The 23,213-nt window shown below is 43.7% G+C and overlaps 1 protein-coding gene across 2 annotated transcripts; it reads left to right on the forward strand.

Moving 5' to 3' along the window:
• Positions 1-232: 232 nt before the first annotated feature.
• Positions 233-16,513, forward strand: IQCB1 (IQ motif containing B1). Of its 2 annotated transcripts, XM_042877863.1 has the most exons (13): positions 233-573; positions 1,371-1,533; positions 3,150-3,279; positions 5,423-5,516; positions 6,602-6,701; positions 7,213-7,385; positions 7,775-7,887; positions 8,964-9,073; positions 13,087-13,229; positions 13,644-13,792; positions 14,215-14,343; positions 14,706-14,862; positions 15,887-16,513. In XM_042877863.1, exons 1-13 carry the CDS (start codon positions 483-485, stop codon positions 16,114-16,116), a joined length of 1,782 nt encoding a protein of 593 aa, XP_042733797.1. In that variant the 5' UTR covers positions 233-482; the 3' UTR covers positions 16,117-16,513. The 2 variants fall into 2 exon arrangements, with proteins under 2 accessions (XP_042733797.1, XP_042733798.1); XM_042877864.1 differs by lacking the exon at positions 1,371-1,533 and having other exon boundaries at positions 235-573; positions 3,218-3,279.
• Positions 16,514-23,213: the final 6,700 nt, after the last annotated feature.

Genomic DNA, 23,213 nt, shown 5'->3' on the forward strand with positions numbered 1-23,213 from the left:
CGTAGCCCCGCCCCCTTCGCCGTGCGTCACCGAGCAGCGTAAGCGCGGATTGGGCGCTGAGGCGCGCCGCCGGGAGGCCGCGCTGTTGGGGGGGAGGGAGGTTGGAGGCGCCGTTGGCACGCGGGTATGCAAATGACCCCCTCCTCCTTCAGGGCGGCGCTCTGGTTGGTGGAGAGCGGGCGCGAGCGCACGGCCGGGAGGGGTGGCGGGTCGGGGGACTCGGGCTCAGTCAGCGACTCAGTCAGCCTTCGTCCCCCGCGGGGGCGCCGCTCTGCGCGGGTCCCGCCCCGTCTGTCCCCGGGGCTGAGGGATGCTGGAGCTGCCGAGATCTCTGGCCGAAGCCGTAGGCCTCGGGAGGCGGTGCGAGGGCTTCCTTCGCGTTTGTTTCCGTCCTCGGGGCGGGGCGCGGGCTTCCAGCTGACGGCGAGGGAGTCGGGCCCCAGGAACCCCGTGTGGTGCCGCGGGTCTCCCCGCGCTCCCCTATGGCCGCGGACCCCCGAGTGCTGGCCCTGGCTGCGCGGGTCGCTGAGGGCAGCGAGCGGGACGTGCCGGGGCTGCTGCTGAAGTTAAAGGGTAATTTGTTCCGCTCGCACGGTTAAAGGAGACGAGCGGCGAGGCGTGGGCCGCCTCCTTAGGTTCAGAAGGTCGGTTGGAACGACGGTGGCGGGGCTGGCAGGGCTGAGGAGGCGATAACGCGGCTGTTCTGACAGCATTCAGCCTGTGGAGGTGAAGGGAGGAAGTGGGAAGAGGCAGCTCCCCGCCGGCACGCTGTGTGGGCCCGCGCTGATCGGGGCCGCGTTGCTCCCACCCTCGTTTCTCCCTCATCGAGCCAGGCTGTGGCTGCCAGTAGATCTGTACGCCCGGAGCTCGGGCACAGCTCGGTGAGGCTCCCCTCCTGGCCTTGCCGCAGCGCCTTTGCCTTTGCCGCAGCCACTCCTCGTGGGAATGGCACGAACAAGCCGGGCCCTGTTCTAAATCGGGATGTAATTATAAGGGAGCCGTACGTCTGGCAGTGCCTGTGGCTTTCTCTGGCCTAGGACATTCCTACAAGTGCGCTACGTCCCGCATAGCATTTGTTTTACATCTGAGTGTACGGTGAGAAAATGGAAAGCTACATTCAGCTATCCTCCCAAGCGTCATCCAGCAAGCAGATTGTAGCTGTGAGCATGGAAAACGTGAGCTGAGAAAATATTTGGTTGCTCTAGGATTTTTAGAATTACCTTGAGCTCTACGTGTATGTATTCCTCTTACATTTGGAGAATGAGCAAACGCCTAGAAAAAGTGCTATCCAAATTGAACAGCAGAACCTTATGCTTCCCTTTGCTTCCCTTCTTCCTATGCTTCCCTTCCCTCCTGCTTTCTTCCCACAGAAATTTTAAGCAGTGCTTCCTTGGGGCATCAGGAGTCCAAGAAAATTAAGCAAGACATATACTTTTATGATCTGATTCACTACTGCATGCTGGTCCTTAGACAAGATTGCTCTCGGCTGCAGGGAGGCTGGGCTACTGCTGCCCAGCTTGCAGAGATAATAAGGTAAAAAAAAAAAAGTGCTAAAAAGTTTTCATCTTGTTTTCTTTGTGGCTTTTCATCTTGCTCTCTTTCTTTTGAAGCTGTAATACGTTGGCTGCCATCCAGAACAAGGCTTGTTGTTCAGGAAAGGCCAGGGTTAAAGTGCAGGGAGCAGTCAAGAGCAGAGGGATCAGGCATAGCCTAATTGGCCCTGTTTAATTCATTCTTATTGTGTTTCATTGAACTGGGTAAACTGTTCGGTGGGAACAGTTTTTGCATTGGGTTTACCTTTTTTTGTGACCAGTACTTGTCTGTGTCACAGTTTTTACCAAGTAATTAAGTAGTTTTTATTGGAGTTGTTAAAAAAAAAGTCTATTTAGATGTCTTTTACAAAAATTTCAGCTTGATTGACTCTCAGCTCGACTTGGCTCCATTTAAATATCTATTTACATTTTAAATGTAACAGAAGGCATTATTCTTACAGACTAGATAGCTTGATGTACTGATGCTGTGAGAATGCGATAATGAAGTTTAATTCCTAGCTAGTAAATAAGCCAACTTATAACTTAAATCCCAATGATCCAATCTCAATTTTTGATGCCAGGAAAAATAATGAGTTATAAATATTCCCCTAGTTGTACTTGATTTTGGTTTAACTAGGGAGCGAAATTCTAAGGCATGAAGCAATTAGGCAACCATCTCTTATTTATGTCATATCTGCAAAATGAATTTTTAATGCAGGGAATTTCTGTAAGAGATGCAAGATTTATCACCAGAGCTGCGTGATGTTTAAACCAACTCTTATAAGCTATTTTGGTTTGTGGAGAAAACTGAGATTTATTTTAGCTGTAAAAATGGCCTTTTGTAACTCGATGAATCTGAGCTTCATGCTTAGAATGTGCTTTCACAGGGCTTAGGTAAGCAAAGCTGTTCGTGTGTGTGTTCGCAGAAAGCTAACAAAGATTAGATAAGATGTCAGGAAGCAAAATTCATAAGAAGTTGGAAAGGCATTTTTGTTGCACTGATGTGGGATATAGACTTGAAAAATTCCCAGTTCTAAAAATTACAGTTCCTTGTACGTAACCTTTCAGAAATGACCGACGTGTTTGTGGTGAATGAAGTCAGAAAACAGATCTGAGAAACTGATCCTGCATGTGTTCCTCAGTTAGAGGAAAGCTGTAGGCAGATTCACAGAATTTTCTGTGGTGAAGTGATAGCTGTTTGGTGTATTTTTTTGTCATATCATCTGCACCACCTTCGTCATGCTTTCTTTTCCCTTATCAAGTCTCTGTTTGTCTTTGCTTCTTTTCCTTATGACCATCAGAGCCTGTCCCAAACATATGGAACAAGTCTGAACAGAACCCTTGAAAATAAAGGCAAAAGTGCCTTGGATGTGTTTTAAACTGAGCCTGCTGTGAGAAGTGGTATTATACTTGGTGTCTCCAGCCTGCCAGTGATTACTGTTCCTTCTGAAGCAGCTATAGTGGAGCTAGTCACAGCAGTTAACTGCTGTTCAATGTTGGATTGTCCCATTCCAGTGAAGCATTTCTTCTCTGATGACATGACATTCATTCAAAACTGTTCAAACAGGCCTTTGACAATTCAGGTTGATCTCTCCCCCCCCCTCCCTCCCGTTTCAGTCATTGTTGTGTAGGACTGGAGGTGAAAGAAGATCCTGAGGAATTTTACAAGAAATTTCTTCCTTCAGCTATAGACAACCTGCTGTTCTTGGGGAGACGCCTGCAAGCGCGATTTATCCGAGCAGTCAAGGTATTTAAATTTCATGATCAGAAGAGCAGAGAATCTCTGTAACCTTTCTGAACCTGTGTATTGCATGAGTAGGATTACTTTAGATGTGCTGTAGTATGAAAAATTATTTTCCAGAAATTAAAATAATTTTTCTTTACATAGCTTTGAAACTAAGATCTGTTATCGTGGAGCATCCAGTCCATTACATGGGCCTAAACAAATTTGTTACCATAGATTTAGAATTTGGTTGCTACTTTTCAGAAATTTTAGAGGAGTTAACAGAGGATGTAATTATGTATAAGACAAAAGAATTAGAGCAGTAAGATGGAAAAAAAAAAGCCTTAAAAAACAGCATCCCAGCCATAGCAGTGTCTTTTTAACTTGGCATATGATTCGTTCAGTCTTTGTAACTGCTTTATTCTCAGTGCTTCATTCAGCTTTACAATAAAAGAAAGTGTGGTTTAGGAAGACTTAAGACTTTAGGTCAGATAGGTCAGAGTTTGTTTTGACATAGAACTTCTAAAGTGAAAATGGCAAAAAAATTTCCCAAATGCCTGCTGCTTCTGAACCAGCATGTAGGGAACCCTAGAGGCAGGCTTTGTGTTTTAGCAGATGAGAACACTTTCTTATATTGCTCTCCTTTTGCGGAGGGGAAGGGTTTTGTCCAGTTATTGCTTTTGAAGCATTCTGAGTGCCAGAACCAGCAAAAGTTTAATAATGATAATGTAAATAACCAACCCAGTGGATTCTGATAGTTTGATTTATTATTCCTGTTTCTCCTTTGTATCCCATTTCTTGTCTCAGTAACTCCTTGGACTTAGGCAAAGTTTTCCTACAGTGTCTTGTTCTGGTCATTACATACATAATCACTTCTCAGAAAGTATCAGTAGAGTGACGTATTTTTTGTTTGTTCAACACTTTAGAAGTGCATTTAGTGCTTAGGAAGCTTCCTGAATGACATCCCGGGAGACTCCAGTCTTATCTGCAATATGTAATTTCCCCTATTCTTTCTTATTATGTCTCAGCCTGCATGCTACTTGAGTCATGCTTGTGGGCAAAGATTACTTCTGAATTCCAATGCAGTCTGTATTATAGTTAGTATGTTGGCTTTCAAATCTTGTGGTCTCGGAGGTGACCGGGCACCCAAATTTGATGCTTGCTCACTGGAACTTCAAAAGTCCCTCTTTGCTGGTATTGTTGTGCCCTCACTCGCCTTGTGTAGAAGACTTCGAAGTAAAGGGAAGTACTAAAATAGCTTTCAGAAACTGATGCCTTGCCAAACACACCAAAGATAGTATTATGCCTTACCTTCTTCCTGCTGTTTTGTATCTCTTGTTCACTCAGTACCAAATAGTTAAACCATGACTAATGGCTGGGACTCACTGCACAGATCTAGGAAGTGACTTCCCGGAATTCCACTGGTGGAGGCTGAGTGGTGTGGGAGATATCAGGCTAAGTGCTTTATAATAACATTTGTCACTTTGCTATCCACTCACTGAGAATTTTGATTGCCAGTGGCTGTGGATCGTACCCAGAATACAAACTCCAAACTGTGTCTGTGCTCCCATTAAAACTTAGGTACTTCCTGGCTGTTGTGTCCAGTGCAGTGTTATCACAAGCAAGCTTGTCTATATTCTGTTTGGGTAAACTGATTGAACTTCAGCTCTAGCAGTGGTTTGGTATTTGGTGCCAAACCTCCAACTAGGAGCGCTTCTGCAGCCTCACCATGACAGTTCACAGCAACCTTGTGGATTGTTACCTATATCTTTGGCTGCTTTGTGCTCATTGTTTCTGTGCTGTAATCTTAAATAATGTATTTACTACTTTGTGAATCAAATCTGTGATTCATTTGTATTAACCTGTCAGTTATCTTCTTAGCCCTCCCATACTAACGTATACTTCTAAGAATTCAACAAGCTTTTTCTCTCCCCATTACAAAGGTTTCAGGATTGGATGCTTTATTCTAGTATGTTTAGACTTTGTGGATTGATCTCTGGCCTTTTTTTTTTGGTGTGCCTGGTTCCTGTGGTTTGACCAACTTAATTTGTGCAGCTGGTAGAGCTGGTTTCCAAATAGCTGAAGTATACAAGATTTCCTGCCATATCGTGATGTAGTAGGAAGATACACACACGTGTTTGTTTTTTTTTACTTCTCTTTTGTTTAGGATGAAGAAAAACAAGATTTTTTACGCTATTTCCAAACAGTAACTGATGCCATCTGCTGGCTGTTTGGTGGACATATTCAACTAACAGAGTGTGGTAAGGGAAAATTCATTCATAAAATACTTGGGTATTTGTTCAGATGAAATACAGCTAGCAAGAGACAGTCGTAAGCCAATCCCCTCCTAGATTTCTAATTTGTGATAGATCTTAAGGCAGTCTATTAAAGTATTCCTTCCAACAGAAACAGCAGTATTGAGGTTGTAAAAGATCCACTAAAGGAGAATACTGGAATTGTATTTCTAATCTTTTAGAAACCAACAGTAAAAGTGTTTTCCTGAAATTTCCCTTTGCAATCTTGTACCTTTAGAAGAGCAGATATTTTTTAGTGAAAAGGTACTTCAGAACTTCTTGTCTTTGATTAATATATGCAGAAGTTTGACTGAAGTACATTCCCAGACCTAAAATGGGAGATGAATTGAAAGTGGGTTATTTGATTTGTTACCATGCTATCCATGCTATCTCTCATGCTATTTGTTGCCAAGTATCTAACAAACTTTACTAGACTTTTGACCAAAATAAAGTTTCAATTAAGCCAGTGTCGAGCACATGGATATTTAGTTCATAATGAAAAGCAGAATTTGGTTTTGTCTCTCACAGAAAGCAATAAATTGAAGATAGCAAAATACATAGCTGAAAACATAAATGGACAGAAAAAATTCTACATAAGTAGACTGGAACTGGAATAAAAAGAAAAGATGGTGCTTCAGTGACATCAGTGGTCTTGCATTAAATGAAGCTGGTTTAACAAACTGTTAAGGTTGTAGTGCTTATTTTCTCTGGATATTGTTGCCCCGGTGATGAAATTCCACTAGTGTAATGAGAAACTGGTGCTACTGTAACATAAGAAGTTTTAAAGCTTTTGTTATATCTCAGTGCCAGTGCCTAAAGGATATCCAGCGACAGAAAAACAGAGCCCAGCATGTTTTTTTTTCCCTTTTGTGTTGAAATAGTTTACTTATTCCAGGAAGCTTCAGTGTAAAAATGATAAAAGATGATGTTTGTTCCAGAAAGTGTCTGTTTTTACTTGCTGTGGCTTTCATGATTCAGTTAATTTGTGTTATAGTATTTTAAAGCCTGTGATTCTGACTGTGTGATTTCTTGTCTGTTTGTTTTTCTTGCAGTGCTGCAAAATGATCACTTCCTGAAGTTGCTAATATCAGACAGTGTTGAAACAGCAGTTACAATGATGTCTGTTTTACACAGTATTTTGGGGGTCAATAGGTTAGTTGTTCTTATGTCGCTGATTTTCCTGAATCTCAAATTTCAAATTCAGTTCATTACTGCTTTGTAAAATAGAACTTTTCATATATGAGAGCTGTAGTGTGTTTTTTTTTTCCTAGTCTTTGCTGTAGAAATAGAAATATCCGATATTTTGTTTATCCTGTTGTTAAAATGAGGGAATGGGAATGGGTTGAAATAGCAGTACTGCCTCTGCCACTGAGACAATGGCAGTGAGGAATGAGTTAGCAATACTTGTGTTCTCAGTTTAACTGGAATAAACGTGGGAGTATCGACTCATCACAGAAAAAGAAGCAGCATAAAACAAAAATGACTCTTCAGTTCCATTTCCTTACACCCTGGATCAGATTGCTGGTCCAGTTAGTTGAGTATGTTTGCTGTTGGCTTGCTGAATACCTGAGGACATCTATAATAAGAATTCACTATTAAAAACCTGATAGTTTGTAACTAACTCTTCATTTCTCCTCCCCTCCCCTTATTTTTATATATTAAGTTCTGTCCTGCTTCGGGTTGATGAAGAGATCCTGCATTCCTTATTGGATGAGCTTGTTTATAAGCTTTCATCTTCTACCAACCCTGTCATAGGAAACTCTGCTACAAAATTGCTGTTGCTGATGGCAAAATTTTGCAAGCAGCTCCTGAAGTTACTGGCAGCTCGCTACAAAGGTTTGTGATCGTGTGCAATCAGTCACTTGGCCTCCTTGCATCCGTCATAAAAATGCAAAGGTGGAGGTTAACCAGAGCCATCTTGGTTCAGTAACGAGTACCTTACAATGCTGTACTGATAAGACACTGGAAATACATTGCTAATTCAACTGCCCATTACATAGGTGCAATAATCATTGCCCATACAAAGCTATAATATATAATAATAATGATTCCACCACCAGATATTCAGAGATAATATGTAAACTCAAAGATGACTGACCTCGTTCAGCTGCAGTCTAGTCTTCTTTGCACGTAGAGTCAGATTGGATTTTTCTATTTGAAAGTTTGAAATCGTAGAAAGAAGAAATTGCCTTTGCAGTATTGCACGGTTCTTCTCTCTTTCATAGGACTAAATGTGCTTTTAAGTAAACAGTGGACTGGCAAAGGATTTGACAGGGATCTCAGTCAACTTCTGGACTTGCTATACTTGGAACAATCCAATGGAAAAGAGGAAGTGCAGGTGCTGAATTTTAATGAGACTTTCTAATATGAATTTGTAGTTAATTGTGATTTGTATATACACAGGTTGCATTTACTATATTACTTTGTCTGAGCTTTTCAAAGCCTGTGCTGTTTTTTTCACTGTATCAGTAGGTGTTGGTTTTTTTTTGATTTCCAATTCACTCTATTTCTTTTTTTTCTTTCTCGTTGTTAAGATCTCAAGGAATTCCAGTAATTGAGGAATGGAAATTGAGAATGGCTTGAGAAACTGACTTTGCATAGGCACAGTGCAGTGTGATGTTTTATACAGTCATAGGGAAAAAGATAATTTTTGTTAACTGTAAAACAAAACTAATTGTATCTGCTTGTTTTGCATCAGTGTTATAAATGTAGCTTTCTGAATTCTTGGGAGCATTCAGTGAGAACATTGTCTGGGCTGTGCTTCCAATAAAAAGAGCAAATGTGTGTTTTATGAGCTTAACAAAATATAGGCAGGGTTTTCAGAGAGAGCAGTTCAAAGGAAGTCAGAGCTGTGTTTGCACGGTCCTGCTTTCACCTTAAACACAGCAGGGTGTTTGGGTGTTTTGCTCTCTCTGGAAAAAACACCATTTGAGAATATGATTTTTTTAAATCTTATTTGTTGCATTTTCTGATCATAGTGGAAATGTAAATATTCCCTACAGTTAGTTCTCCAGACTTGTCTTTCCATTCTCTCTAGTGGGGATATTTTGACCGAATTGACACTTGAAATATCAAGTGCTTCAGATACTTTCAGTTTTAAAATTTCTAGTATCAGTTAATATGTGTCTATCAGTATCAGTATCAGGCTAATATGTGTCTGTGCTGTAGATTCATTTGTTTACCAAAGAGAGCACTGATGATCAGGTTAGCTGCCTTTGGACTAAAGACAAGTTTTGTGATAATAATTGTCTAAGACCTTAGCTGCCCCCCACTGGTATAAACACTGTGCATTTCAGAGCATTGGGAAACTGATAAGGTTTCACCAATTGCTGAGATCGTTCCAAAGATGCAAACAGTAATAACTTGTTCTTATATGCAAAGCAAATATCCTGCTAACTGTTTTATACATTTCAGAGACAGCACCAAGCAGCTTGTGTAATTCAGGCAACGTGGAAGGGATTTCAGACAAGAAAAAGACTGAAAAAACTGCCCCAAGCAGTGACAGCTTTGCAGAGAAGCTTCAGGTAAACAGCATCTCTTTGTAAAAAGTGCTAGAAAATAGTGTGATAGGACTTGTTTGTGTTTAGTTTGGTGTTTCTCACATCACAGAATCTCAAGAAAAATTTAGGTCATATCAAGCAATTCCCCGCTAAAGGCAGGGCCAGCCTTAAAACAAGATATCTGGCTGCTTGGGGCTGTATGCAGCTGTGGAGGTCTCCAAGGATGCAGACCCACCATCTCACTCAGTCCCTGTCTTGGTGCTGCATGATTCATGTTCCATTAGAATTCTTCCATTAGAGTTAACAGGAATGTTCCTTGTTGCAGCTCTTTTCCACTAACTCTTGTCCCTTTTCGGTGCACCTGTGAGAATGTGGCTCTATCTTCTCTACACATAACAAAAGACAGAGATTAGATTCCCTGAACTTATCCTATATGCTCTGTACCATTATCTCTCCAGTCAGTTGATGTCTGTCTTGCTGGGTGACCCAGTAAAGTATGGGCATATTGCAGGCGTGCCCTCCAGAGTGCTTGAGTAAAGCTGTTTAAATAATTTTCTTTGACCTGTTGTCTCTGCTTTTGCAAGTGCAGCACACTATGCAGTAGTGGTTGTTACTGCAAGGGCACACTGCTGGCTTGTGTTCACTTTGTAAGCCACCACGATGCCCAGGTTCTTTTCAGTGGAGCTGCTGTGCAGGTAACCAAGGCCCAACCTGTATGATTCATGAGGTTATTTAGTCCCGAGTGTAGGACTTCCCATTTGAATTTAATGTGGTTTCTGCTGACCCATTTTCTGTGTCTGTGGAGTTTCCTTTGAGTGCCAACCCTGCCCTGTAGTGCATGGGAGACTGATGATAGCCTTGCTAAAGTCCAGGTAAATGACACCCAGTGCTCTCTCCTCATCCACAGAGCCAGTCATCACAGAAGCCATCAGGCTGGTCACACATGATTTGTCTGTGATAAACCTTAGATGGCTGTTCCCATTTGTTTCCTGTCCTTCCCATGCTTGGAAATGTGTAGCTTTCCCAAGGATTTGTTGCCCTGTCCCAGGGGATTTTCCTGGGTTGACCCAGAGGTCCTCCATTTGAAAGATGCCTTTTTCCTGTCAGCTGTATTTTCTCAAACATAGAAGTAATGTAATGCCAATATGAGCTATTTCACTGCAGATTCTTTTAGCAAAAGCATCCAAACAATGTGCTTTTCCAGCAGTACCAAATTGCTATCTCTGGTGCCAAAAGCTCCAACTGTCCCTTTCCCAGCTGCCAAATTTCTTCTCCATGAAAAAAAGCCCTTAGTTCTGTGAGCCTCTGTGTAAAAATGTATAGCATATGGAAAACTGAAAGTGTGGAACTCCAGCATTGGATTGCACTAAACAGCATTAGAGGATGATGTACTGGTGGCAGAACAGTTAACTGCTTCACAGTTAACTCTATAACAATTCCACCATAAAGTAAATGTGTCCTGAAGTCCTGATAGGATCAGGTGTAGCAAGATAAAGCAGAAAGGAGAGGGTGGCCAGGCTGGAGGCAATCAGCCAGCTGCTTAACTGTTGTATTCTCAGTGTTGCAAGCATTAGCACATGCATCTTAAACAAGCAGTTCTTGAATCAGTTAAGCTGACTTTTAAATGTGCTTTTCTAACATTGAGAAGAATAAAAATGTATTAATATTTTTAGTCTTATGGTCATGGCCCAGTCAGTCCCAGTGCACTAAGTGCAATACAGTGACTGTACAGCTCCAGTGGTTGTTTTTTTCTGTCTAGGTCGAAGCTGCACTTAGAGTTAGGCCAAAAATCAAATAAGCTTTGGAATATTGTGAGCATTATTTTAGAAAAGCTTTCAAGTGGCCTTTTGAATTTTTAACAGTTAGGGTTTGGTTATATTCATGGATTTATTTTAGAACAAGCCTGGTTCCATGCTGTTAAGGCTGAAACTCTAAATCTAGCTCATCTGCAGCTGCAGTGGAAGATCTTAAACTCTGCAAGTTACAGACTTCTGAAAATCTGTGGTTTCACAAATGTCTCCTCAGTGAGATTAAAGCTTGCAGTCTTTCCATGAAGTTAGTTCACTTCTATGTAACTAACTGTAGAACTGTTAAAATGGCAGTGATTTGTATTAATCAAGTATCACATGATTGTGTGAATGTAGATGTACATGTAGGCAATCGGAGGGAGGTTAATCCATGCTATGAACTGCTGAAGAAAGCCTGGGTCTTTCTGGGTTGTACTTCAGTGCAGACATATTTCCTTGTCAGTGCAGTTTTGTACAAGCAAATGTGGCTTATTATTGGGAGAAATGGAGAATGAAGAAGAATGTATAGTTTTACAGGCTACTTAAGAAGTAAACACTTACAAACTTGGCTATTACTATTGTCAGCTTCACAGATCCGTATCTGAGAAGTTCATAGGACATTCTTGCTGTTTTCCACTTAGTGGAGTTCATGAAAGTTTCTAGGGAAAAGTGTTGATAGTTTTATTAGGGAAATGTCATCAGAAGTCTTGTTTCACCCTGTGACATCATTCAGCTTAGAAGTACTGTATGTGCCTTCTTGGATTAAAAATGCAAAAGTTAAGAGCTCTCATTTACAGCTATGTGTGGGCTGAAAACCTTGAGCCCATTCTGACGTTATTGTATACATCGTGATTTGTGTCTGTAGGTGGATGTGTGGGCACACTTAGAGTCTGCATTACTGTCATAAGAGGATTATGGTCTCTTAGATCATGGTGTTTATCAGTTGGAGCCAGATCTTTAAATCCAGATCATAATAGCTTCCATCCTATCTTTCCCCACGAAGTTACAGAGACTGAGGAGAAACTGTAGTTGGTGGAAAATTTACCTTTAATTTTATACTAGCGATGAGGAAGCATGCTGTTATTTCAATGGTTCTGTGAGTCTAAAGGTATGTGACATATAGTGATACCAACATTGCTGGGCACTGGTACTAGCCTGCTTTTTTCTCCCCTCCTCCTCACCCTTTATGCTTATACTCTGTTTGTGCCCTTTTCCCCGCATCTCTTTCACTGTCCCCAGTAAAATGCTAGAGAAGAGCAGAACTCCCAGCTGTGGGTCCAGCAGAGACACTCAGGCCCTAAGCAGGCTCGTGATCTCACTGCAATGGGAAAGGGAGTTGCATCATTACCTCATCATGGGGGGAACTCTTAATCTTGAGTGTTGAACTGCTAATGAGGTTGTCAGGTCCACTGGGACAAGAGAGGGGAGAGAGGAAGAGCCCTAGCTCACAGCTCCTCCAGCCTCACTGAGACCCTGTCCAAGTGGTCTCAATAATTACTGGTATAGATATGGGAGTGTATTTAGCATTAATATATTAGTCTGCGTATTATTAGCTTAGGAGCCAGTCACAGAGTTTTTGCTTGTCTGATTTGTGAAACATTTACTGGGGTATTTCCAGTGCCAAGCACAGCGGGGCAATGTCCAAACATCAAATTACAACAACCAGTACAGGTGAAGAATTTGCAAGAAGATTCTTTCTTAATGTTCTGTTGACAAAATCGATGGAGAAAATGTGTCAGTGTGTATTTCCTGGAGAAAAAGTCCTTCAAGATTTGAAAAGTGAACCTTAACAACCAACATTCTGATCTCCTTTAGCAGCCTGTATGAAAAAATAGTACATAGAATGGAAAGCAGGTGCCATGCATACTGATGGATGCACTGGAAAAGATACAGACTGTATCAGTTGCCTAGTGTTGCTTTACCTTTTCCACAGATGATGGAAGCAAAACAGTTTAGTTCACTCTAGTTGTAAATGTCCCATGTGAAGCATTACTCTCTTTAGTGTGTTTAGTAGTATAACCTAAGTAAAAATACATATTTTTATTTGATAACAAATTGAATTTCTGGCTCACATCTTTCCTGCTCACAGGTAGTGTGGTAATTTATTAGTTTGCAGGTGATATCTTGTTGCTTGGTGTAGTCCTGCAGCCAGTGGCTGGCTTGGCAGCAGCTGGGCCATTCAATATAGACAGAGATTCTTTTAAGAAGTGTACAACTTAAGTTAATTGTTAATGTCTTTGTGTATTGTAGAGCTAAACGAGAACAGGAGCTTCAGCTTTTGGAGAAGCAGAAGGAAGATGAGGCCCTAAAACTGCAAATGCAGATCCAGAGACAGAGGGCCATGAGACTCTTCCATGAAAGACAGCTGGCCTTACTGGAAATAATCCATCCCAGTACGTGTTACACTGAAGTGTTTCAGAAGATTAAACTGTCTGGGTCTCTTTAAGAACATTTTCCTCAAATGTATTTCCTAATCTTGCATGTCTGTTTGCACTGTAGTCTTACCGTCTCTTTTCCTGACCTGATTACCTGACCAAGAGTTCTTCAAGGGCTCAGTAACTACTGACTGAGAAATGCTGCCTTCAGAATGGTACAGGATAAAAAGGAGGCCCTCTCTACGTAAAGCTCCATGGCACTTACCAGCCTTCTCTGAGAAATGGCCTGCAGCTAGTGGGCTTTTGAGGAAGACTATTTCACTGATAGTACCCAAGCTTTTTGATACCATTTAGTTTTTAAGGATTAAAGGTGTAAATTGCTGGTAGATCTCAACCCATGATCTTATAACTGGATTTTTCTCACGTTGGTAGGTCAGATAAATAAGCACATGCAGGAAATGGAGGTGAAATCTGCATTAACTATCCAGAGATTTTGGCGAGGGTATAGAGCAAGAAAAAATTTTCATCAACAGAAACAGTCTCTTAAGGAGTATAAAGCAGCTGTCATCATTCAGAGAGCAGTAAGTGTACAAACTTTGTTCTAAAATTAGGTAGGACTGAGTGCAGTATTTTGACACCTTCAAGATTTGTTCACTTTTCTTAATGTTGATATAGCTATAAGTTATTCAGAAAACATGCAGAGGGTGATAATCTATAGCTACAAGTTGGCTAGAGAGGTTGAACCTTGCGTGACATAGGAAGTGTGATACAATCTTCTAACTAAAATATGAGCTACCATTTTGAAACCAAAGGCTGGAACCTCACTATGCCAGCGTTCTAACATTCAGTATTCATGCTGACCATTTCATGTTGCCTTTTTGGTATAGCTGAAGTTATGTTGTATGGAATGCAGTGCTAAGACATTTTTCTGTCACTGATTTATTGCAAAGTGAGACAAACTCCCTGTCCATGATTTTCATATTCTCATGTGTTTTGTTTAAAGGCTTGTAAGTTCTTGGAAAAACAAAGAAGAAAGAAAACTCTCTCTTCCTGGAAAGATCCCAAAGGGCTGAGTGATGAGCAGAGAGTAGCTTTACAGCAGAAGGTGGATGACTACATCAAATTGCATCCGGTCTGTTTTAGTCATTTATAATTCTCATTAATGATGCAATGTAAAGTACTGTAGGGATGAGGTATATTCATAAATTCTGATCAAGATAATCCGTGTGAGGTATGCCTATATTAACCCTGCTTGTTTGAGAGCAAGGTGCTTAAATGTTGGGGATTTAAACTATTAATTGAATAAAAAAGGTCAAAACAAACTGTAATTGGAGAATTACATATACTTGGTAGATAGGTTTGGAGAGAGCTCCAGAGGAAGCAAAATGATTAAGTTAACAACTAAGAACAGCATTGGTATTCCTTGTTTGGACATTAGTCTGCCCCCAGTGGATTAATGGATCTTCATGGTGACAAACTTTTATTTTCCTCCAGGCTTCCCAAATGTCAGAAGAAATGAGTAAAGAATTACATATGCAGGCCCAGGAAAAGCTGGCACAGTTCCTGCTGAGAAGCAGGCTGGATCAGAGAGCAGCACAGCGGAGAGAGACGTTACTGGCTCAGGTCAACACTGATGTGGAGCTGCTAATGAGTACGTGACTGCTCTGGTCATAGTTTTAATTAGCATTTGGATTAAACTAATTTAGAAAGAAAATTAAAGGGAACAGTCTTATTTAAAAACCGAAACAGCTTTCTTCCTTTGCCATACGTCTTATGTTGAGATTTTGAGGGTAGTTAGAAACTATCCATATATTGCTGTAAATATATCTGCTTTTCAAGGAGCTGCTTATTTTTCTGCTGGAAGTCTTTCTGATGTACTCACAACAAAAGCACTGGTCCTTGTAAAAGACATAAATGTTTTTAAGGGCATCTTACACAACCTCTTTTTCTAATGTTTCTTTTTTTGTTGTTGTTGTTTTGTTCTGTTTTCTTGTTTTCTTCATATGAAAAGGAAAATCTTTGAGCTGAAAATTTTGAGGCATGTCTTCATTTAATCTGGCCTGGCTTTATTTGGAACGGAATTCACTGCTGTGCTATCTAAATTTTACATAGCTTGGATCGAAAATGAGAATAGCAAACTGCAGCCAGCAGAGAGCACCCAAGCAGGACAAAATTCAGCAAGTTACTGAAATTCCATTACTTAGTCTGTCACATGGTGTGCCACTGCAGCTCAGTGCTGCCTGAACAGGCAGACCAACAGCATGCTTACATTGTGCTGGGGCCCCCAGGCAGTGAATACGCAGCGCTGCTGCAGTAGAAGCGCGACGCTGATATCACCCTGTGCCAGGAGTGCTGATCCAGCATCAGTGAGCAGGAGCTCCTCTTATGTCACAGCTTCATGAGAATTTGGTTTGATGGATACCGCTGCTGTCACTGAATGATGTAGTCCTGCTTTCCCTCCTTCTCCTTTTCCCCGTTGTGTATTTATTTTTTGAGATAGCGCTAATTCGGATTGCTTCTCCAATCTGGTTTATCACATAGCAATAAAATTGTAATGTCAGGAAGGGGAAATGAGTGACCTGGGACAGTAGGAGGTGACAGAGTAGTGATCTTTATTGTTTTGTTTAAAATACTCATAAAACTGCACAGAAACCTGATTCTCCTTGTTCCTACAGATGCTCCGCAGTTAGCAGAGACCACAGAAAAAGATCTTGCTGTTTTCATGAGTCGATCAGTCCCTGTAGCTACCAAGGCCAAAGAGTCCCACAATGCTATGCTGAAATACGCTCGCTGGCCGTGGTGGAAGAAGCTTGGAGATGAGTTTGAGGAGGATGATGTCATTCCTGATGACATCCTGAATGCAGAACTTGGAAGTCTGTTTATTGGTGGAAGGAAATCCTTATAGCTATTGGTGGAAGCTCATCCATTTACAGGCAGAAGAATCTGTTACTCATTTAGCCAGGCTCATACCTTGCACTATGCATTACTTGTACATGTTTTTAAGAAAGCAAAACATTTGAATTCTAAGACAAAGCACTGAAAAAGAACAAGGTTTTATTTTACTTACCTTATTAAGAATCTTTCTTCTCATCAGCAGTAAAATATTGACTGTGCTAATACCAAAAGGCTTTAAATACTGTAGTTGCTAATAAGGATATTTTGTAACTGTTTCAAAAAGGATTTAAGTACTGTAGTTGTAAATACAGATATTTTGTAACTTATATAGCTTTGACTGTATATATTCTTTGCATTTTCACTTGTTACTTCCACTCAGATGCATAAAAAATTATTCCCTTGTAAAAGCCTGGGCTGATGTGCTTTGAGGTGAAGGTGGATTCAGAACAGATTAAGACATGAGAACTCAGGCAAGTAGGAAACAGGCTGGGTGTTTCCAGCAGGGTAGAACAGCTGACTGTGGTCAGCACAGGCAAAGCTTGGACTGAGGAATCTCCACTTCTTGCTTAGAAACAAGTGAAAAAGCAAGAAGAAGAAAGATTTTGTTAGGCTGTATGTCTAACTGTATGTTTTCCTTTAAAAGCATGCAGTTCCTTGCACAGCCAGTGCACTGCAGTGTAAGATGGTTGCAATCCAAACTGTTAAATGGGATCAATAGTGTCAGTGTGGCCATCTGCACCACCACCCTCATCTTAAACCACGCAGATATCATTTAATTCAGAAAGGTCTCCAGCATGATCACTGTCACCTGGTCTATGGTGAAAACCTGTAGTCGAGGGCCAAAGGCCACAGCTGACCAATCTGCACAGAAAGAAAGGAGAACACAAGACTGCAGTAGGTGCCTGCACTACTAATAAAGTATTTATTAGGTGAGACCCAGAAAGTCTTAATACTGCAGAGGAAGAAAAAGCACAGTGGTTTCTGCCAATTGTGTATGGACAGCAATATTGCTTCAGTGTGTTTGCTTTCCATCTTCTCTAGAAGGTTTTAATTTTAGTGATGAATGGAAAACAAATAAATAGAAATAGTAGGCAGAAGTCCAAGGCCATTCAGACACAGCTGATACATTGAAATTAATAACTGGGCAGCTGCCAGGAGGAAGAGCTGTGCTCTGGGTTAATTTTTTTAGCAGGCACAGTGATTTGGAAGGCACTGAATTGGCTTTCAGCTCCCTTCTTGGAGAGTTAACTGGTGAAAAAATCCATTATCTGACAGGGCGCTCACATGTGACTGTTGAATTACATGTTCTGCACAGCCTTGCTATTAGTTTTAGACCATGCTTATCAGAAACCAGGTGCCCTACGAACACCAGAGTTGGAGGAGCTGGGGATGAAATCTTCTTCAGCAGCTGCCAAGCTCTAATGCTGGAAAATGCCCAGCTTCCCCAGCTGAACTGCAGCAAACCACCTAACCACCTGTTCCCTTGCAAATACACTGCCTCTGTCTTCCCCACACGTCATTGTATCTCCTGCTGTATAGCCACTGACTCAAACTATTTTGAGGCAGCAGCCTCTGCTGTTATGTTTATTCCTAATCACCCTCATTATAACAGCTCTTTAACACAGAGTGATGAGCACAGAGGTGCTTTTCTTAATGTATTTTATGTAAAGAGATGAGGCCCCCTAGCCAGTGTTAAATACCAAGTGAATTATAAAACATCTCACCAAAAAGCCATTTATTGTAATGTTAATGACCTCTGCCACTCACTGCCACTGGAGTGAGTAATGAATTCCCCCATTGAAATATACAATTTGCTGGATGATGGCTTTTTTTTTTTCTTTCCTTAAGTGGATGGAGAGCTGGGTGAGAGGTGCAGCCTTGCTGGAGGAATTCAAGTTGTGGGCTTATTTATTACCAGCCCAGAAGTGCAAATTCCCCTGCCCTAATAACTAAGAACACCTCTTTACATTTTGTTCTTATCACCGGGAGATCTCAATATGTCCATTTTACACACCAGGTGAACCAAGGCAGCGAAGCAGTGAGGAAGTGTGGCCATGTACAAGCAGCAGAGCCAAGGCTGCCAGCCCCTCTGCAGTGCCCTTTCTGCCCGGGTGCTGCCCTTTCCACCATTGCTGGGCTCATAGCTGTCCAGGTTTTGCCTCATGCTCCAACACTGCCCATCACTTGCTCCCACTGCTGTCCCAAAGGCATGCCCAGAAAGCAGGGAACTGAGGTTGTCCGGAGGTAGAAATGCAGCACAGGTGGGCTGACCTAGTGGGAGTGGGGCTCAATATGGCTGTGTCTCTTTGGACATGCAGCACGCCTGCCTGATGGCAAAGCAGAGAGGTGGAGCTGGAGCTGTGAAGGCAGCAGAGCTCAGGTCATTAAATATTGATACAGGCTAACCTGACCTGTGGGATTTAGCTGAATTGCAGTTTTCTGTTGCTGTGATAAATTGGACCAATTTGTCACATGGTTTTGTTTCTTCCTTTCCCTCAGTAAAGCTATACAGGAGCTTTATTGCAACCATTTCAGCAGCACTAAAAAGTCTGGAAAACAAATCCCCCTGTTGGTTATGGATAAGGAACAGCAGCTGCTCTGCCAAAGGTGCCACCTGAAACTGATCTCCAGCACAGACAGGCATGGGTTTGAGGCAATGCCTCTAAGAGCACTGAGCAGGACAGGAGGTACCCAGGTGGACAATGAAAACGATGAGAAGGGAATGGCCTCAAGGTGTGCCAGGTTGAGGATAAATATAAGGAAAAATATCTTCTCAGAAAGAGTGGTGAGGCAGTGGCACAGGCTGCACAGGGAGGTGATGGAGTCGTCATCCATGAAGGTGTTTGAGAAGTGTGGAGATGTGGCACTGAGAGACGTGGCTAGTGGGCATGGGTTGGACTGGATGATCTTAGAGGTCTCTTCCAGGTTTTATTTCATCTTTCACCACAGCCTCCTGCTGCTGATTTCCACAGGAGCAGAGCCCGGTACAAACAGCTGCAGGATATCGTTACCTCAAGCACTGAGAAAGCAGAGCTTTCTCCAAGCAGGGCTATTATAAACGAACATCCATAAGAAAGGGAGGCAGCTCTTGGTGCGAGGAGCCACAGAGATCATTGCGATAGGTCTCTATGGCACCGGGTCATCCTCCAGGTGAAAAACTCTTTAATGAGGAGATCGTTCGCTAATCGATCGATACGGAAGCCTGGATCGGCCACGAGGAACTCCAGGTGCCGCCGCGCCCTCTGCCAGCCGGGCTCCTCGGACCCAGGACCCAAGCGCAGGGCGCTGCACCTCCCACACACCGTTTCCCTCGGACCGCCGCGCCCCCCGCGCTTCTCCCCTCAGCCGCGGCCCCGCCCCTCCCTCTCCCAGGGGCGCGCGGCGGGCGGGGCCGTTGCGCGGCGGCCGTTACCCGATCCCTGCGCCGCACGCGCTGCCGCGCGCCCGCCGTTGCCGTGGTGACGGGCTAAGCCAGGGCTGAGCCAGGGCCCGGCGCGGCGCTGAGGGGCGGGCGGCGGCGTTGCGGGCCGGGCTCGGCGCTGCCGGGCATGCATAACAAAGGCGAAAGGCGAGGCGCCGCGTGTGGGCTCTGCAGGTGGGTACGGCGGCGGGCCGCGTTCTCCCCGGGGCGCGGGCGGTGGCGGGGCCGCAACAAAGGCGGGCGGCCGCTCCTTTCCCTCCTCGGCCGGGTGCTGCCGCTCGGCGAAGCCGCTTTTCCCATCTCTGTGTGCACCGCTCTCTGTTGCGTTCCGTCGTCGCTGTGGTTCTGGAGGGCACCGGGAAGAGCCGTGTGCTGGTGTAGGGGTAAGGCCGGGGGTCGGTAATGGCTGCTTTCCTTCGCGGCTCTCGGAACTCTCCGTAGACGGCGATGGAGACTCGGAGCCCTGCGACGGAGGTTGCACTGTTTTTCCTGTCCACCTTTCACAGGTGGAGCAGCAGATGGGAGACCTAAAAAGATTTAAGCTTAAGATTTAAGTTGCATCCGGAGCCTAAACGAGGATCTCGCAGCTCCTCAGGCTTCTGGCTGAGGTACCTTCCTGCACCTCTTGTCATAAAGTCATCTCTTATCCTCACCAGCTGCTCCCACAGCTGTCCTGGGCTCTGCCAGGCCGCGGTTTGAGGTGTTTTCGCCAAGGTTTGTGTGTCTTTAGCATGGGAAGAAGGGTGTCTGATGGACACGGGTCTGTGGTTGGAGCGTGCGGGTGTAGAAGCGTGGCGTGGGCTCAGTGTTGGACGTTGTATGATCAGACAGCAAATGGTGCTGATGAGGGAAATGCAGAACGGTAGGGTAGAACTGCTGTGGCTTTGTCAGCCTCTCTCATGAAAGGGAGAGGGTCTGTCTCTTTGAAAAGACTAACCTTGCGTTCAAGGGCATACTTCCAATAGCAAAATAAGTGGTGACTGTGACCTAAAAGGTGCCAGCCTGCTTTTGAGAACCTGTCCACTTGGTTTTGTGGCCCAGGCAGGAGATGGGCAGTGTTTGAGATTGTGTTCCACCCAGCGTTTGCAGAGCTCTGGGCAGATCGAGTCTTCTGAGATGTTCTGTGAACCCTTAGTTCTCAATACTTAACTTTGTAAAAGATCAAATTCTACTCTCACAACAAACACCCTTGAGAAATAAGAGGCCAAGCACTGCAGTGCTGCAGTACCAAGGGGCATTGCTTCCCACTGGCAGACACAATGCGGTGTCACAGTTTGTTTCCTTTCTGGTGTTTTGGAGGAACAGTTCTTGCAGAGAAGAGGGAGCAAGCATAGCTTCAGGCCTCCATTGCTGGGCAGTGGCCAATTACTGTCATATCAGATTAGTTCTGTGGCACATTAGTGCTCATTTATGTTAATACAAATGTGGCATGACTGTTCCATACTATTGATGGAACTGTTGTATTTACAGCCCTATAATGTGACTAATTGGAAGGGAGGTTCTGGTTACAAAACCACGGACTTCCAAGGTGATTCCTTCTGCTTCCATAAGGCTAGTTTTGAACCATGAAGAATGAGCTGCTGGAAGACATAATCCATTTTTTACTTAGCATTGATGCAGTTACCATTTTGGTAAACTCTGGGTCAAATAAAAGAAAATCTTATATCACAAAAGAAAAAAGGAAGAATTTATGTTTCTTTCTACCTTGCCACAGTCTGGGCTCAGTAACCTGTGCTGCAGTAGGTAAGTCCTTGCCTCTGATAAGAGCCCCTGCCTGCTTGTGCCCTGCAGGAATCTGTCCCTTGAGACCAGCATTAGGTTTTCCCCAGCTGCCACTGCAGTACATGAGCATGTTCTGTTGGTCCAGAGCAGCTTGGCAGCAGCACTCATGGGTGTTTGTGAGATGAGAAGGCTTAGCATGTGGTCCTTCAGCAGGGCTGTAAAGCTGTCTGCAGCTTAGTGGTTTCCTGCTCACCTGTCACGTGATGGCATGCGAAGGATGCACCCATTTGTCTGTGGGAATAAACTAGGCTCCTCTGGCCAGAGTTTCTGAGAGTTTCACAGTCCCTGCTTCGTTATGAGCTCAGCTTCCATCTGCTTGGCAGTTCACAGCGGCCCTAACAGCTGGTTCCTGGCAGCCATTAGCACCTTGCAGCACAGGAACGTCTTTCACTTTGAGTGTTGGGAGGATGGAGAAGGCTGGCAGCATCAGTGATCCTAGGAGAAATAATGAGGGGGCACAAAACAGATGCATGGATGGAGAGAAGGAAGGTGAACTGAGAAGGTACGTGACAAGGAGGGGCCATGGAGTGGCAGGTGGGAGGCACTGTGGGACTCACAGGAGGGGGAAGGAGGCAGGGAGCTTGGCAGCTTTTGGGAACAGAGGAAAGGATTCTCCTCTGCTGCCAGCAGATTGTGTTTTACTGCTCCCAGCTTTCAGAGCCATTCAGCCAGTCCTGAGCCACTGCAGCATGCTGCAGCACTGGGTGTTTTCAAACCCTCTTTACAGCAACAAAAGATGAGCAGCTCTGGGAACTGTCACAGAGAGCTGGGATCAGTTTCCTTGTCCACAGAGTCCTCCCTTCTCAGGGAGGACCCTGGGAAGAGCTGTGTTCCCACAGTAGACACCAGCATTGGTTATGTGAGGTGCTGCAATTTGCTACTCAAGGACAGCAAGGACAGTGGAAAGCCTACGATTTCAGGAATTAGCTATGGAAAGCTGGGACCCTCGGGATGAGGTAATGAGAATAGCTGGAGAATTAAGCAATTCCCATATTCATAAGATGACAGAGTGCAGTTCCTTGCCAAGGCTGTATTAAATACGCTGAGGGGAAGAGGAGTTCTCTGGCTCTGCTAACAGCTGCTTCAAGGTGAAGGACAAGGGGAAAAGGGGGGGGAAAAAAAATAAATCTTAAGTTATTTGTTAAGCCATGGAGCAACTTGAGGACCCCTATGGAATTTCTTAGAATCCCCTCATTTTCTAGAAGTAACCTAATTGGGAAGTAAGTAGTGCCTGGAAAGACTTCCTTCCAGGAAAGAACTAAAGATGCTTTTGAAATCCGTCTCTATCCCCTCTCCTACACAGGAAGCCAAAAAGCAGCAGTGCGTTCTTATGAATTGATCATGACTTTGTGTTTTGCAAGTGCTGTTAGCTAGAGAGAGTGTTACGCCCTTGCCTCTGCCGCTGTAAAAAGATACATGTACACAAAAATATTTTTTCTTTGGGATATGAAGCTTCAGTAGATGCCGGTGGCAGTTTATACTCCTGCTGCTTTGTTAGTGCCTGCAGGAGCAGCCAGGCACCATGCTGGTTGTAGGTGCAGTCCTAGAGCTGTGCCAGTCAGATGCCGTGCAGCCCGGCAGCCAAGGTCAGTGATGGCAGCATCCTGTCAGAGCTCATTTGTTTGTGATAGAGCAGTCTGTTTCTGGAGGCATGGTGAGGAAGGCACTCAGTGACTGAAAGGCAACAGTGTCTTTCACCGCAAGTGTATGATTCATAAGGCTGTCAGAGCTCTGCTGGACTCATGGGAGCTTGTTCCCACAGGAAGAAGGGAGTAAAGGACCATCAGACGTGAGGAGAGCAGCTCTGTTTAGACCATGCACAGAAGTGATACGTGTTAGGTAGGCAGAGCTGCTGTGACAGATTTATCTGTTGACTTTGTAGCCTTGCCTCAAGGAGAACTCGC

Source organism: Lagopus leucura, unplaced genomic scaffold (genome assembly GCF_019238085.1).
Source record: "Lagopus leucura isolate 7727_CA_CO unplaced genomic scaffold, USGS_WTPT01 Super-Scaffold_100019, whole genome shotgun sequence".
NCBI lineage: Eukaryota > Metazoa > Chordata > Aves > Galliformes > Phasianidae > Lagopus > Lagopus leucura.